The 17,796-nt window shown below is 42.2% G+C and overlaps 1 protein-coding gene across 2 annotated transcripts in view; it reads left to right on the top strand.

Moving 5' to 3' along the window:
- The window catches only part of NRP2 (neuropilin 2), a 185,771-nt gene that overhangs the window by 65,592 nt on the left and 102,383 nt on the right, over window positions 1-17,796 (top strand). For both annotated transcript variants that reach the window (XM_075317693.1, XM_075317694.1), the window contains exons 3-6: window positions 3,818-3,999; window positions 13,661-13,891; window positions 15,671-15,826; window positions 17,108-17,277. In XM_075317693.1, the coding sequence (XP_075173808.1) occupies window positions 3,818-3,999; window positions 13,661-13,891; window positions 15,671-15,826; window positions 17,108-17,277 (739 nt within the window). The remainder of the gene's footprint in view (window positions 1-3,817; window positions 4,000-13,660; window positions 13,892-15,670; window positions 15,827-17,107; window positions 17,278-17,796) is intronic.

The raw sequence follows: 17,796 nt of genomic DNA on the forward strand, positions 1-17,796 counted from the left end.
GTGGAGCTTAACATCTTATTTTCATGCCCGAGGCGCACGTATGAGTGGGGAGAGGGAATATTCCCACACTGCTTGAGCTGTCTAGCAGATCACTCATCTTCCAGGAGATTGCTTAGAAGATAGCTGCTGAGTGAAAGGAACTCACAGACACAGGACACAGTGCGGCTCTGTCATCTGCAATCCGGCTACAGTCACATCTCCATTCCCATGCAGAGGAGTGCAGCCTTCCAGGGTGGGGTGCTTCCTTTCGCCCCCCTTCTCAGTGAAGATCTGTGCAGTTGTCTTACAAGACAGTGTCACTGTAAACAAACAGTTGGAAAGGCCAAGGAATGATTGAGAAAGACACTTTACAAGGTGTTACTGTGTCACTCCCAGCAGTGGTGATGTAGGGAAGACATGGACATAGACAGCTGTCAGTGGATTTAACCCTTGCTCCTCTATCGGGTTAGACATAGATTGTGCGGTTACCTTCGGTAAAGCGAATCTCTGCCTTTGCCGCACAACGGTTTATGTATTATTCAGGACTGGACAGTGTCTATAGATCATTTTCTTTGTGAGTACAAAGTAAATATTTAGCAGCACATTTAATATCTAATTAAATCTACAGATTATTGCACATAGAGGTCTACGTATATATTATTCATTAAACATTTTTGTATTCTCTGCATTTGCCAATGTGTACTCAGTCTCTATGAAAAGAAGTGAAATGTCACCAGGCTGCCAGAATATATCAGTGCTGGGGGAAAATTAATATATTTGTATTGTGGTGCGCTATAATACACAGCAGTACATTTATACCATGTTAGCTTCTAATCCCCAGGCCGTCTCCTGAAAGGGAATCCGTCACCAGGTTTTTGTTACTGCATCATGTAGGAAAAGAGACCCTGATTCCAGCGATGTATCATTTAGTTTACTGGGTAGAGCAGTTGTGACACAATCAGACTTTTTAGTTGTAGGATGTAACAGAACTGAAAAAGCTAACCCCACCCACAGCAGGCTCTGTATGTACATATCTATAAACAATGAGCTGCTTATCAGGGGAGTGGGTATGGTCAAATAACTAGGTAGCTGTCACGCTTTCAAGCATGGCGAGCATGTTCAGACCAAAAGGAGTCTGACGTACAATGAAAAAAACACCAAAACCCCACCACAAACAAGGGGGGAACATTGGGGACACAATAACAACGGTGGGCCCTGGAGCTACTGAGAGAGTAGATGGACACCGTCTATCCTCACCTGTAGCTGTCCCTACTCTCCTAGCCAGACCCTATACAATCTCTGCTACTGTCACCGAGCAGCACCCTGAGACCCTGGGAAACCCTGTAGATGCCCTGGGTAGTGAGAGGCCGACAAGGTACATTAGACCCACTGCTGCATTAATAAGACAAGAGGGTAGGGGAGACAAACGGGAAAAACTGCAACACGCAAAGATAAAGGTAGGCTTCTTGGGATGCTCCAACACAGCTCCTTCCACCAAGGGGGCCAGTATACAAATGAGTTTTATCTTCAACAGTGATTGTTGGGTAACACTTCTATTTGAACCTGAAGGGTGTGACTACAAAGCTACTGCAGCTGAAGCATTCTCAGCTAGGAACTGCTGGAAAAGATGCCAGCAGCAAAACTGACATTAACCTTTTAGGTACTAAAGGAAACAAAACCACATTGAAATGTGGATAGCCAGATGGAGCTGAGAGGCTCCAGTCTAAAAGCTGTCACTAGTCTCAAAAAATAGCAAGAAGACCATGACAGCAGCTATTCACAGCAATGATAACGTCCTAATGGTAAAACCTTGATTGTAAGTAATCAACAGCACACAGCTTAATAAATGACACATTGCTGAAATCTATGTTTCAGACCCAATCTCATGCTGTCTTTAGAGCAAAAATCTGCTGACAGATTCCCTTCAAAGTCTCCATGGATTTCCCAAGTTCTAGCAAGCGAAGCAAATGTTAGTTTACATAGCAAAACAAGCCAAACTATTCCTAAATGTGGCCTCTACACATATGTACAGTGTTGACAGTACCCAATATTGTCTTTATATCCTGTTGTTATGGCCAATCCTGATGTGACCTATCCTACATTCCTCCGACTCAGCAGACAGTGTATCCAATATGAGGGGATGTTATTAGTTAGGATAAAGCATTTTCTGGAACGCTGATAAAAGTCGTGACATCCAAACAGATATCAAAGGCAAAAATGCAGCAGTTTGTACAGCACTTTCCTGCAGTGGTTCCAACTCGACACTCAATGTAAAACACATGGCTTTGGAAGGTTATAAGTGAACGGTTCCAATACTTGGAGAAATTACTAATCTTGTGGAAGTGTAAAAAATAAAAACAGCGACTTCACAAGAAGAATCACAACTGATCTCACTACATAAGGCATGTGACATAAGATAAAGCATTCATATTGGAATTAAAGGCAATGTGCCATTAGAGAGGGACCTACTGATCAGTTGTTTTATGTTACATGTATGATTAAAATATTTTGGGTAATGTTATTATTTATAATATGATAGGAATTTAAAAAAAAAAAATAGAAATATTGTAATTTTTTCACTGTCCATTGAGGCTAGAAATCGGCATGTACATTAGCAGTAATCTAATTACTCAGACCATATCTCTTGTATTGAAGTGTTTAATGAGCATAGGCAAAGCGCCTTGTGAAAAGGGTGGGAGCAGGGTCAGCCGTGATATCACCTGCTGTGATTGGTGGATCCTGTGCATAGTGGTATTACCGATCATTGTAATCCTGCCTCTGATGAAAATGAGACTTCTGAAAACTCTTTCTGAAAGAACAGTCTAAAATAGTGTGAAAGTTGCAAGATTTCTTATTTTATTTGAATACAGATTCTGATATAAAAATTGATGGCGTTGTCCACTGCCGGCTGACCTCAGCTTAATCAATTCAGGACCCTAATTAAAAGGAAAACGCAGGGCCTAGTGCACAGCTCCTAACTAAAGAAATGCTTTGCTCACAGAATCTTATCTAAAGAAGTGAGAGAGACATCCAGTTGTGGAGTCTCTGGCCTTCACACCATTCCTGAAGGTTGAAGGGGATTACCACCAATACCTGGAGTGGCTAGGAGCAAGAAAATGCAGTTTCCTGCTACAAAACTACCTGACTGGTTACTTATATGCTGAATAAGAGGAAACAAAATTGTAAAATAGGGTCTTATCTGTGAGGTACGGTGAACCTACAATTTAGGTGGTGCTCACCTTGGGGGGGTTGTGTCAGACACTACCACTGGAAAATATCTTGTGAAATCAGCTGCTGTCGCCCCAGTATTGAGCATACTTTGTCATAGCCGGTAGGAGTGGAAAAGGTTAATTGTCGGCTGCACTGCTGTGCAATAAAGAGGGGTGCTTTATCTTCAAGATATGACTTTATTCTATGCGTTTCGCAGTAACCTCCTCCGTCAGGATGGTCACATTTAAATGGGATGATCCTGATGAAGGAGGGTAACCCTGAGACCTGTAGAATAAAGTCACATCTTCAAAACAAAGCACTCATCTTTTTGCACAGCAGCAGATATTAACCCTTTTCACTCCAAATGGTTTACTCATCTAGTATAAGAATCCAGGGGAAAGTGCACATACCACCACACACACACGCGCACACACACACACGCGCGCGCGCGCGCGCGCACACACACACACACACACACACACACACACACATACTGTATATAAATACACTGTGTATATATATATATATATATATATATATATATATATATATATATATATATAAAAGGATATTCTTTATTTAAAACTAGTTTGCTTCTAGTCCTAATGTTCGGTTCTTCGTCTTACAGGTATGACTTCATTGAGATCCGGGATGGAGACGGTGAATCTGCAGATCTGCTAGGAAAACACTGTGGAAATATTGCACCATCTACAATCACTTCGTCGGGCTCACACATCTACATCCGCTTTATCTCGGATTATGCTCGTCAGGGTGCCGGCTTTTCTCTACGTTATGAGATCTTTAAGACAGGTCAGTTTTGAAAAATGAAGAACTTTGTTAAACCAATCTGTACCCTCCACCCACAATATGAAAACATACCATCTGCAGTAACACATAATAATATTCAGTCTTTTACATACAGATATTGACCTCTTAACATTTATTAGTAATTGGGTTCCTTGCAAGTAGCACAGAATAATTGCAGTGCTCTTTATCTAGTCATGCTTTTATGTGTGACTGAAAAGGGTTAAAAACACAAATACCATTGCATTTCTTCCAAGTTATTGCACTTACCTAACCGATGCATCATTTAGTAAAATGTGCATCATGTCCTGTTATCCTGAATGTGTATCACGGTTCCTGAAAGACTACTCTGATTGAAATTGATGCTATGTTTAATCAATACCTGTTTATGACTTCTTATGCCTACTTCTCAGTCAGCTTTAAATAAGTCTGCAGTTGATCAGCGGAGTCTTAGATCAGTACAAATCATTAGGACATTCCCTTTATTGCTTTTCCAATCAGGTGATGATTCTAGTGATGCATTGAAGTCAAGGGCAAAGTGTTGAAGGTCAATTGAGTTTTACAACCTCTAGACCCACAACCTCATCTCTTTGGTTATAGCCGCCTGTGAATCATTGTAGACTAAAATGTAATTATTTGTATCCCTCCTATGAAATACTCTAAAACTTGGAATGGCGTGGGTCATCGGAAATAACTGACTGCAGCTATTAGTGCTGGATTAACAGATAGATTGATTAGGTAGAGGCTTGACGACAAAGAAGGCAAAGTGGTGCAATCTGTTCAATTGTGTTAAGAAAGACGCCAGTCCTGATTCATTAAAGCTTTCATACCAAAATTCTGGCATACAGGCTTTGAATAGATGCAAAATTTAGGTGTAACTCAGATTTGTGCCTACATTTTGCGACTTTTGCCGTTTTCACACCAGGTTTGACAAAATGGGGGGAGCTGGGACATGGTGGGGCACAAAGCCTCAGCTGGTCTAATTTATGATGAGTTGTTGTGTTCTGTACATTAGAAATCTCACTTCAGTAACTGACTGTAATGAGACTTCTGGCCTAGCACATGGAGGCACATGCCACTTGTTAGATGCCCCGGATTCATAAAGTGGTGAAGACCGCTCTATGAATCAGGGACGTCTGACTCCAGCAAGCCTCCTCATCAAGACCATTGTGAACAACGATGGTCCTGATGAATCTGGCCTAATATTATTTTCCATGGAATTTGCTATTGAGTGACAGCCACTTTTATTGCTTTTTTATGTACCATAGGTTGGGGGCTTAACCTCTGGGCTGGCATCTATTCCTTCAGTTTTGTTTGTTGTACTCCATTTTTTGTTTTGATAGATAGATAGAGGCTTCACAAGGCTCACTCGGCCTTGAACTGAAACGTTGGAATTTCTTATTGAGTGCTGCCCAATTTTCTTCTTTAGATAGCTATATAGTGAAAGTATTCACCCTCTTGGCTTTTTACCTATTTTGTTATATTACAACCTATGTTTAACTATTTCTGTAATCCAATTTGTGTGGGATGTATCAGCTCTAGTCTAAGGGGTGCTTCACACAAAGCGAGATCGCTACCGAAATCGCTGCTACGGCACGGTTTTGGTGACGCAACAGTGACCTCATTAGCGATCTCGCTGTGTGTGACACTGAGCAGCGATCTGGCCCCTGCTGCGAGATCGTTGCTCGTTACACACAGCCCTGGTTCGTTTTCTTCAAAGGCGCTCTCCCGCTGTGACACACAGATCGCTGTGTGTGACAGCGAGAGAGCGACGAAATGAAGCGAGCAGGGAGCAGGAGCCGGCATCTGGCAGCTGCGGTAAGCTGTAACCAGGGTAAACATTGGGTAACCAAGGTGGTTACCCGATATTTACCTTAGTTACCAGCCTCCGCAGCTCTCACGCTGCCTGTGCTGCCGGCTCTCTGCACATGTAGCTGCAGTACACATCGGGTTAATTAACCCGATGTGTACTGTAGCTAGGAGAGCAAGGAGCCAGCGCTAAACAGTGTGCGCGGCTCCCTGCTCTCTGCACATGTAGCTGCAGTACACATCGGGTTAATTAACCCGATGTGTACTGTAGCTAGGAGAGCAAGGAGCCAGCGCTAAGCAGTGTGCATGGCTCCCTGCTCTCGCGGTTATGATCGCTGCTTCGGCTGCTGTGTTTGACAGCTAAGCAGCGATCATAACAGCGACTTACAAGGTCGCTGTTACGTCACAGAAAATGGTGACATAACAGCGACCTTGTTGTCGCTGTCACTTAGTGTGAACCAGCCCTAAGATGGGGAAATGAAGTGAGAAGAATATAGGCAAAAATTTAATTTATGGGACTAAAAAATTAAAACTTGCCCTGTGCATATGCATTCATCCCTTTTGCTATCTATCCCCCTAAAAAATTCTGGTGCAAGCAATTACCTTTATACCTCACATGTTTAGTAAAAGGAAGTCCCCATGTGTGCAATCTAAATGTCCCGTGTGCTGTCAGTATATACACACCTTTTCTGAAAGGCCAAAGAGGCTGCAACAGCATTAAGCAAGAGACAACACAATGGAAATCTCCAAACAAGTCACAGGCAGAGTTATTGAGAAGCACAAGTCAGGGTTGGGTTGTAAAAACATATCCCAGTCTCTGATGATCCCCTGGAGCACCATAAAGTCCATTATCACCAAATGGAAAGAACATGATATCACAACAAACCTTCCAAGTGAAAACCACCCAGCAGTACTCTCAGCTCGAACAAGGAGGGCATTAATCAGAGAGGCAGCACAGAGACCAAAGGTAACCCCGAAGAGTGGAAGAGTGCTGCAGCTGCAGAGTGGAAGAGTGCCCAGAAAAAAAGCCTTTATGAACAGCCAAAAATTGAAAGGCTTGTTTTGCGTTTACCAAAAGACATAAAAACATATGGGAGACTCCCCCAATTTACAGAGGAAGATGCTGTGGTCAGATAAGACCAAAATTTAAGTATTTGGTCACCAAGGTAAACTCTACATCTGGTGCCAAACCAACTAAGCTCATGACCCTTAGAACACCATACCCAAAGGGAAACTTGGTGGTGGCAGCATCATGCTGTGGGGATGTTTTTCGGCCACAGAGACAGGGAAAATGGTTCGAGTTGAGAGGAAGATGGATGGTATGAAATACAGGTATATTCTTGAATAAGACCTGTCTGTCAGTGATTTGAGACTGGGATGGAGGTTCATCTTAAACAAGACAATGACACAAAGCATACTGCTAAAGCAACACTTGAGTGGTTTAAGGGGAAACGTGAAAATGTATTTTAATGGCCTAATCAAAGCCCAGACCTTAATTCAAATAAGAATATGTATGTGGTCAGACTTGAAGATTGCTGCTCACCAAAGGAAACCATCTAACATGAGGGAGGTGGAGCAGTTTTGCCTTGAGGGATGGGCAAAAATCCCAGTAGCAAAATGTGGAAAGCTCATAGAGACTTATACAAAGCGACTCTTGCAGCTGTAGTTGCCGCAAAGAGAGGCTCTACAAAGTACTTACTTAAAGAGTGTGAATATTCATGCACACTGAAGTTTTCAGGTTTTTATGTCCTATTTGTTGTGTGCTTCACAATAAAAAGTAAAACAAATGTTCACAGTTGTAGGCATGTTCTGTACATGAACTGATGCAAACCCTCAAAAAAAAACCTTGAAATTCCAGGTTGTGAGATAGAACAACACAAACATTTCCAAGGGGGTGAATGCTTTCACAATGCACTGTAGATGGAAATTTAAACAGGAAACTACCCAGATATTCACATCGTATACACACTAAGTAGATAATCTACTTCTCCATAGCCATCAACAGGGTGAAACAAGAATAGAATTTGTAGGGAGATCACTTTAGTAATTCTGGAAGAATATGAGATTTGCGGCCCAACCTATTTATATTTTGCCTATAGCCAGTGCCATCTTTTGTACAGTAGATTGGTATGTTAGAGCTGACTTGACTTGTTTGTGCCGCCCACTAATGTATGCAGTTTATAGCAGATCAGTGAATAGACTAGAGTAGAGAGACGTGATGTGGCATCTGTATTGCCACATTGACAATATGGAGTCAGAATGTCCCTATCCATGTCATTAATTGGACTCACGTGGATAAAATCCTAAACATGATATTGGCTATTGCAGAAAATAAAACATATTTGGGTAAAATATTGGGGAAGTGAAAGTGATACATTGTATGTAAACTTACTCCCACTCCCCCCACACATATTTGTAAGGGGAATGGGGTTAATTGGAGATGGTGTGGCTGTCAGCAACCCTTTCTATGCATACACAATTTAGGATCATCAGTGACACTATTCTGTTAGTAAGGCAGCGGGTCAATGTGCCTGGGGGGCTTTGCTGAGTATTGGTGACAGCAGAGGGGTCAAGAAGGAAATGACAAAGACTGGGTCTGCTGAACTTAAAGAAGGCTATTTAGTACTTATTGAGGCCAAGATCATGAAAGAAGTACACTTGGAATATAATAGCTTAGAATACAGAGTCTTTAGCCTTAAATAAAGTAATCAGATTCATGACTTTTTATGTCTTTTCTGATCCTGCATACTGCAGGAATCTGCATTGTCCATGTGCTTTGTACATATAAGGAACTTCATCTCTTCTGCGATTTTAACGTTGAAGTTGGTGGCAGATCGTGGAGCTATCAGTAAACCTTGCCTCATTTGTATTGCACAAGAATTGTAGAAATCTACCGTCTCATCAAGATATGGAATAGAAGAAAGAAGAGAGCCATTTGTGAAAGACTAGAGATATGTGTGGCGGTTTTAGAGGTTTTCGGAAGTGTGCTGTATCAGTGATCTAGCTTTTGTCTTGGGTCTTAGTTACTGTATAAGCTCGTGTGTGTGAACAGAATCTCCGAGCAGGTTCGGCACCTATCCCGGCTTGCGGCAGTATCAGTGTGTATCAGAGTGAAATATTTATGCACATAATATAGAAGACAAGCAAGATCTTGGGATAATTGAATAGTAAGCTGAGGGTTGAAGGTTACTGCATAAATATATTCAAGAAGGATTTCTGGTAACATTCTGACTGTGCAGTAAATGAGGAATGTGCAGTTTGGTGTCAACAAAAGAACATTCAGAACTATTACAAATTACATGGGGCATGAGCCTTTATTTTTATTTTTTACTCCGGTGCAGATCTTCATGCAGAACTTATAAGGTTGGAGAGCAATGAAGCTATACTGACTTGCTTTTATCTCTAATAGACATGTATTAATACACATATGTAAGCCTTACTTCTCCTGTTAAGGCTGCTTTACATGGTACGACCGATTGTGCGATTTGACAATCGATCGTACCCGCCCCCGTCCTTTTTGCGTCACGGGCAAATCGCTGCCCGTGTCGCACAAAGTCAGTAACCCCCGTCACACATACTTACCTCTCGTGCGACCTCGCTGTGGGCGGTGAACGTCCACTTCCTGGAGTGGGAGGGACGTTCAGCGTCACAGCGACGTCACACGGCCGCCGGCCAATAGAAGTGGAGGGGCGGAGATGAGCAGGATGTAAACATCCCGCCCACCTCCTTCCTTCCACATAGAGCCGGCGGCGGCCGCGGGAGGCAGGTGAGCTGCTCATCGTTCCCGTGGTGTCACACGGAGCGGCGTGTGCTACCACGGAAACGATGATCAACTAAATTAAACGATATTATGGAACCTAGCGAGTAGTACCCGACTCACGATTTGTGAGCGATACTGCGTCGCTAGGAGGTGTCACACAGGCCAGCATCGTCAGCGATGCCGGATGTGCGTCACAAAAACCGTGACCCCGACGATCTATCGCGCGATAGATTGTCTGGTGTAAAGCAGCCTTAAGGCTATGTCTCTGTAGGCTGCATTCACACATCTGCATGAGTGTTACCATCCGACACAGCAAACTCATTTTGATCCTTAGGTGTCATGCTAGTTGCATCCGTTTTTTTCCTCATCTTTTTTTTTCCACTGCAGCAGGTAGACTGTCTAAACCATTTGCACAAAGACACTTAAAGAAGTTAATAACTACTTTTTGATTGATGGCTTATAGTTTGGATAGGTCATCAATGTCTGATGGTCTTGGAGTCCGACACCCCACACCCCTGCCAATCAGCAGTTCTCGGTGACGGCAGTGGCAGCAGGCAGCCCTAAATGCTCAGTTCCAGAGATTCTCTTTCTTCTGATAGCGGCCACAGTTGGGTACTGCACATCCGCCTCCTATTGATCTGAATGGAAGGCGGGTGTGCAGTACTTGGCCATGACCGCTATCAGTTGAACGAAGCATTTCAAGCTGCCTGCTGCCAACACCAAGAGCATCTGATCAGTGGGGATGATGGGTGTCAGACCCCAGGCGATCATTTTAACAGTGCGTCAGTTAAAAATGGGTGAAACTTGGATGGAGCACTGAAGTACAAATTACGTCTTCAGTGTGTCATTCATTTTACATAGATCCCTGAAAACATACCGTATATAGCTGGGTCTGGGAACTTCTCTGAGCCTGATGGACCACAGACCAGAGGTGAGCGAACCTGAAGTTCATTGTTCACTGTTCGTACTGAACACAGACTTTACAAAAAAACATAGTTTGGGTCCGAAGTTCTGGTGATTTATTAAGGGCTGCTGATAAGTCTTTGGCTTTACCCAGAAAGAAACGAGATAGGATGATGAATCTTTACATTTATTCCACACAATCTCCACTGATGTCAACAAACTTCTTACATTGGTATTCCAAGTTCTGTAAACCTAGTAAAAAGGATTTCTGTTGTACCTCAAACCAGGCATCGGTAGCAGCCATGGCATCAGAAATGGTGTGAAATTTGGTACCCTTTAGGTGTTTCTCCAGGTTTGGAAACAGTTGATAGTCGGAAGGAGCTAGATCTGATGAATAAGGTGGGTGGTAAACCAGCTGGAAGCCCAGCTCTGCCAGTTTTTCCGTGGTCACGTGTGCACTTTGAGCGGAGGCGTTGTCTTGCAAGAATAAGATTCCTTTGGACAGATTTCCACGCCTTTTAGCCTTCAGAGCTGCCTTCAATTGGTCCAAAAGTTCGGTGTGATACCTTGCATTGATGGTGGAACCCTTTTGAAGGTAGTCCACTAGCAGCATGCCCTCCTTATCCCAGAATACAGACACCATCACCTTAGTGACTGATTTTTGCACCTTGAACTTCTTTAGACGAGGAAAACCACTGTGCCTCCACTCTTTAGACTGCTCCAGGTCTCATCCATAGGGACCAGTCAATCCAGGAAGTTCATATGCTGACAAATAAACCAGGAAGTTTTTACTCGCATGCTTCCCTGATCTGTTGTCAAACATTTGGGGACCCACTTTGCAGATAGCTTCCTCATGTTCAAATGTTCATGGATAATGACACAAACACATTCATGGGAAATCCCCATGATGTCTCTTATTGCTTTAACTGAAATTTGTCAATTCTCCAGTATGAGGTTGTGCACGGAACAACAACCACTCTCGGTCATCCAGGACGTTCCTCATCATTGGTGCTGAAGTGGCCCATTTTAAATTTGGCAACCCAATTCTTAACTGCGGAATATAAAGGACATTGATCCCCCAATGTCTGTGCATATCACCATAAATATTCTTCCCAGTCTTTCCTTGCAGAAACAAGAATTTTATCACTCCTCTGCTCCCAGTTGCTGTGAATATCGCATTAGACTCTGCCATTTTGTTTTCCCGCGTGCGTAGAACACTGTTGTCATAAGCAACACACAAAATTTTGAAAACATATTAGACACAGAAGGCTTTCATGTCATGTAACACTCATTACCATAGAAACAAAGAAAAGATCCCAAAGCCAAAGACTTATCAGCAGCCCCTTGTACATATGCAAATCACTCGCGCGAGCATCGCTGTGCTCAGGTATATTTGATGTTCAGGCCAGTGTGAGCCGCTCGCACTGGGGGTAACAACAGAGTTATCGGATGTAGTGTGCACCAAAAATAAAAAATGGAAAAAACTCACCCACCTGCCCCTGGAAGTGTCTTGTTTATGGCTGGCTACATGTGTACGGAGACCCAAACTGCCCAATTAGTGACTTCCATTGGGATTCAAGTCAAGTTCGAGTCCCAAACTGAACTGTTTCTAAAGTCTGGCTGAACCAGCTGAACCGAACTTCCATGGGTCCACTCATCTCTACTGAAGATCCAAATTTGTGTGGATCAATGAAACTATTAGTCAGTTTTAATGTCCGAGAAGAAATAAAAACAGACAGCACTGGGACGTGTTACACAGATTTGTGAATGCAGCCTAAAAAGATTCTGGAGGTACAGCAGACACCTTCCTAAATTTTTCTTCTGTTGTAAGATCTCATTACCAACTGTGATAAGCTATTAGTTTGCAGGAAGATGTCTCTACTGCTTTATTTGAATATAACAAATGGCACTTCCTTGAAATGGAGAATATTGTGTAGATCCAGTTTCCCCATGTGCAACTGATGAAGGTCTTCTGTGACCGAAAACGTTATTTATGCACATCCACTGATAAATAAAATCACAGCATCAAGAACTTTGGGAGTGCCTTGTGTCTATACTTAGTACTGCTTTATTTGTCATAGTAGAGAATAATTGGAAAGCACACCTCTACTGATCACCACCACAGTCACCCATCACCTAAAATGGGATGGATAAGAAGAAAGTACCGTACCTTCTTCTACAAGTCTGTTTGTTTCTGAAACGTGTAGATAATTCTGTAGGCTGCTAAACACAGGGTCATACTTTCTTTTGTTTTCTTTTAGCATTTCTTTTCATCTTTAGTGTTCCTCTTTTATATCTATTTTCATTTCAATGATTCTCCATTTATAAAACATTACATAGCAATTTTCATTCCCTACAAAGAAGGTGAAGATGTTGTTTTTCCAGTGAGAATAAAATGGTAGATTTTGTACACTTAGGTGTAAGCTTATTTGAGATATATGCTTGCGTCTTCTTCAGTAATGTTAGTAAACTGTTAAACACTAAGAGACATGTTCCCTTTAAGACTCACATGGAGATTGCACAAAGTGTTTGAACAGATTTCTAGTTGTTAATGGCACACTTCTTTGACATTTTAGTTTGAACATGCGAAATGGGATTCTTGCCCCCTGTTTCAGTCTCTAAAGCATCCCCCTAAGGCACATCAGAGATATAGGACGCACAGCAGGCCTCTCTGCCGATTCAATACAATGGTTACCATTGTTTAAGTCTGTATTAATAGTCTTTGGCCTATTGGCAAGCACAAAGCTTTCTTTAATCCACAGAAACTAAACAGCCATTCCTACTGTCTAGTTCCATCGCTTTCATGTTTGTCACCTTTTGAAAAATATTTTGCATGTGATCTCTGGAGATCTGATTTATTAAAAATGAGAAGACATATAAGTGACATGTTGTACACTATGAATATGTGAACACCGCATTTCAGTCATTTGAAACATACTCAGTTTGAAATAATTAAGAATTAGTTGGGATGAATATTTTTGAGGTTGTATTACACTAAATTGTATTTTTAATTGTTCAATTCATAAAAATAGGAACTTACAAAAGTGTTAGATTCATCCTATTTCGACAGCATCACTTGCAGATTTAGTGTAAAATATCCTACACTCCATTTTTACATCATGACGTGTCTTGATTTCTTGGGGTTATAGAGGTCACTCAGCATTGTATCATTCCTTCCTGTTTGTATTATTGCAGGCTCTGAAGACTGCTCCAGGAATTTCACCAACACTAATGGCACCATTGAGTCTCCTGGCTATCCAGACAAATACCCACACAACCTGGACTGTGTATTTACTATTCTGGCCAAGCCAAAGATGGAGATTATCCTGCATTTTTTGACCTTCGACCTAGAGCATGACCCCCTCCAAGTTGCAGAAGGAGACTGCAAATATGATTGGCTCGACATCTGGGATGGCATTCCCAATGGTAAGATGTACAGAACGGCAAGATTATATAGACATATGGTATACAACAATGCATGTACTGTATGGATGGATAGGTGGAAGGATCGATGGATGGATGTGTTAAAGGGGTGGTTGGGGGTCTTGTTAGTCATGACAGAGTCTGCTGTTTAGCTGCAGTGCAGCCCGGTGTTCTTCCTCTGCACCCTAATCGCCACTTTAGTGCAATACAGTAATAAGCATACTGTACTTTTTCTTCATGTGTTACAAGCACTGACACTGTCACAGGTTCCTTCAACCAAACTTCTTTACTTGTCAACTTCAAAAACAGTTTTGATCTTGCCAGAGGAGGGCACATTCTTGTTCCCTTAAGGGGTTACCATTAGCTTTCGATAATTTATACATTTTGCTGTGGTCTGTTGGGGTCCCTAAGCTCCTCATCCTCTCCTTCAGCTTCATTGTTCACGGCAGAAACAACCATCTTTCCAGTCAGTCAGGACCTTCTCTTCTCTCAAAGGATCACTGACCTTCTGCTGACTGAGGGGGTTCGTTTGGTATCCACCAGGGAATGGCCATAACCCGGGCCGCACTACATGCCCGGCACCCAGAGTTAACCCAAAAGGTCATGCCAAATTAAAGTTATTGTGACGTTCCTCCACCACATCTCTCACAGACGCAGTCCACTTTTCTCCCTCAGGGACTCTCCTCATCCTTACTGACTTCTTAACTGTTATTTTTCAAACTAAGCCCCTCCCCTTCACTACCTCCCTCTTGCCCGGGAGTACCAGGGAAACAGCTTACACATTGTGGCCACCTAGTGGCCGTTTCAACACACTACACAATAACAAAACTTTAAACATTGCACTTCCTACACAGTGAATTTGCAGATCTGGGGTGGCTGAGCCTTACACCCCTTTAGAGATGGATGGATATATGGATGAATATATGGATTGATGGATATTTGGATGAATAGATAGATAAATGGATGGATATATGGATGAATATTTGGATAGATGTATGTATGAATGAATAGATGGATGATAGATATATGGATGGATGAATATATAGATGGATATATGGAGGGATGAATGGATATTTGGATGAATAGATGACTGAATGAATGGATGGATAGATAGATAGATAGATGGATGGATTGATGGATGGATAGATGGATATATTGATGAATATATGGATAGATGGATGAATGAATAGATGGATGAATGAATGAATAGATGGATGGCTATATTAAGGGATGAATGGATGGATGGATGGATGGATGGATGGATGGATGGATAGATTGGTGAAAATATAGATTGATATATGGATGAATATATGGATAGATGTATGGATGGATATATGGATAAATAGATGAATGGATGGATATGTAGATAGATGGATGGATACATATTTTTCTGTTTAGATTTCATTTTAATATGCAACAGCATAGAAAGAATGTAGATGAAGTTGGCATGTTCAGTAAGTCATCCCTTTGGCACTTCTTCACTTACACTTTCAACATCACGGATGATGTTTTTTTTCTCCAAGTATATCCATTGAATCAGCCTTTCTTCTTTCTCGGTCTCATCTCCTCAAGATACTAAGCAATCAAATCACTACCTTGTGGACTGCAGTGTATTGTATTAGATTACTGGTATTTTCTGCTGTCTCCTACATATACCATTACAGCTGGTAGCCTGTACAGCAGATAAGAAAGCACCAGAGTGCTATTAGTAAAACATAGAAGGAAATGACAGCGTCTAATGCCCTCAACTGATAACAATGATGCTCTTATTTTTCTCTGTAGTGGGGCCCTTGATTGGCAGGTACTGTGGTACGAAGACCCCCTCCGAGATTCGGTCTTCGACTGGAATCCTTTCCCTCACCTTTCACACTGACATGGCGGTGGCTAAAGATGGGTTTTCTGCTCGCTATTACCTTGCCCCTCAGGAGGTCCCTGAAAGTAAGTAGAATATCTTTCTGCCTGGCTGGCAGGCCCTGACAGTCTTTGTTTTCGTCTGTCAGTACACCTGCCAAGCACCTGTCTTATTTCCGCTTTGCAATACCTGAATTATTCTAGGTTTCGTGTGTCTCTTATTTCGATGTCCTAGGTCCCTTAGCCTGGATTGTGATTACATGTTTTGTATCAGTCCAATGTTGTTAAAGCTGTTGGTGTTTTTTTCGACAGTACAATAAGCTCGCTGTCAGTCTTTTCTATCCCCTCTGTGCATAATTGTCTGACATGTTTGTCTCACCACGCTCTCTAGCTCTACTTTTCTTTTCCCATAAAACTGCGTCTTCATTAATAAAAGTTTGTTCCCCCTTAGATTGCAGATACAGTATATATTTGTTACTCTTAGTTCAGTGAAAACTAAAATTTGTAGGTGGCATCCTCATTTGCCGACCAATTCCCCCAATGCCTTGGGAATGGTTTTCCCGCAGAGTGGCTTTAATTAAAGAACATCTTTTGGAAGCAAACTGTAATGTTTATAGGTTATGAGATTGAACACAATCATACATTGATGTTGATGTTTTTTTAATTAGCTTGTTCCTGTGTTTTCCACTTATTATGCATTCTGCTCATTGTCTCAGTCGCACCTTATTGTCTGCAGAACTTCTCCAGTGGTAAGAAGCAGCTCCACTGTATGCGGCTGGAGCAACTGTACGACATTAATAATTATCATTTTTATATCATTAGTGCCAGTTATAGTCTCGGAAACTTAATACAGACACCTCTGGGATGGAACCAAGCCATGAGCGTAGACATCTGGCTACAATATGCAGTGTTGTCTCCTAAGAAAATAATTACGTATCGGCTAAATGCATGCACAGTATAAGGCTAATGTTAGTAAGTAGGCCCCAATGTGTTCCTCTCTAGAGGCTTGTTTATGGATCAGACCCATAAATACGTATTTCGTCTAATTTGCTAAGGTTTATATTGTGGGAGATTAGCAGCGTTTTCTCTGATAAGCCTGTGTTTCTCCAGTCCTAATTTGTTCTGCTATTGCAAATTTTTACAATTAAGGCACATAAGATAGTGAAGCTTGTCTGTAGCCATTAGAAAGCTCATGAATGGGATGATTCAAGGAGATAGACAAATTCGGAAGGATGTTCCTCAAATGTGTTTTTAATTTGAACCGCACTATTAAAAGGTTTGAGAAAATACCTGTTATTGGAGGGTAAAACATGGACATTCCTGTATATAGCAGGTTTATACATTGAAACAATCTTGTGTTTTTTTCAGATTTTCAATGTAATTTTCCCTTGGGAATGGAATCTAGGCGAATATCCAATGAGCAGATCTCTGCATCTACTACGTATGCAGATGGCGGATGGACCACCCAACAAGCCAGACTGAACAGCGATGACAATGCTTGGGCTCCCAATCATGACACCACTCGGGAATATCTGCAAGTACGTTCAGTAAAAAGTAGCTGTATCACTCAAAATGAAATGGAATGCAAGTTTAGCAGGTACCAGGCTTATCATGGGGGTAAAGATATGTCTATGAACACCTCTCGAGTTCTGGGCGCTTAAAAATGATTAATTTCCCATAGACTTTAATTGTAAAAAATTTATAAACGAAATGTCCGCTCTATAGGGTACTTTACATGCTGCGATATTGCTAGCGAGCGTACCCGCCCCCGTCGGTTGTGCGACACGGGCAAATTGCTGCCCGTGGCACACAATATCGCTTACCCCTGTCACACGGACTTACCTGCTCTGCGACGTCGCTCTGGCCAACGAGCCGCCTCCTTTCTAGGGGAGCGGGTCGTGCGGTGTCACAGCAATGTCACACGGCAGCCGTCCAATAGGATCGGAGGGGCGGAGATGAGCGGGACGTAACATCCCGCCCACCTCCTTCCTTCCGCATTGCTGGTGGAGTCATGTAAGGAGATGTTCTTCGCTCCTGCGGTGTCCCACATAGCGATG

The sequence above is a fragment of the Anomaloglossus baeobatrachus genome, chromosome 7 (assembly GCF_048569485.1).
Source record: "Anomaloglossus baeobatrachus isolate aAnoBae1 chromosome 7, aAnoBae1.hap1, whole genome shotgun sequence".
Lineage (NCBI taxonomy): Eukaryota > Metazoa > Chordata > Amphibia > Anura > Aromobatidae > Anomaloglossus > Anomaloglossus baeobatrachus.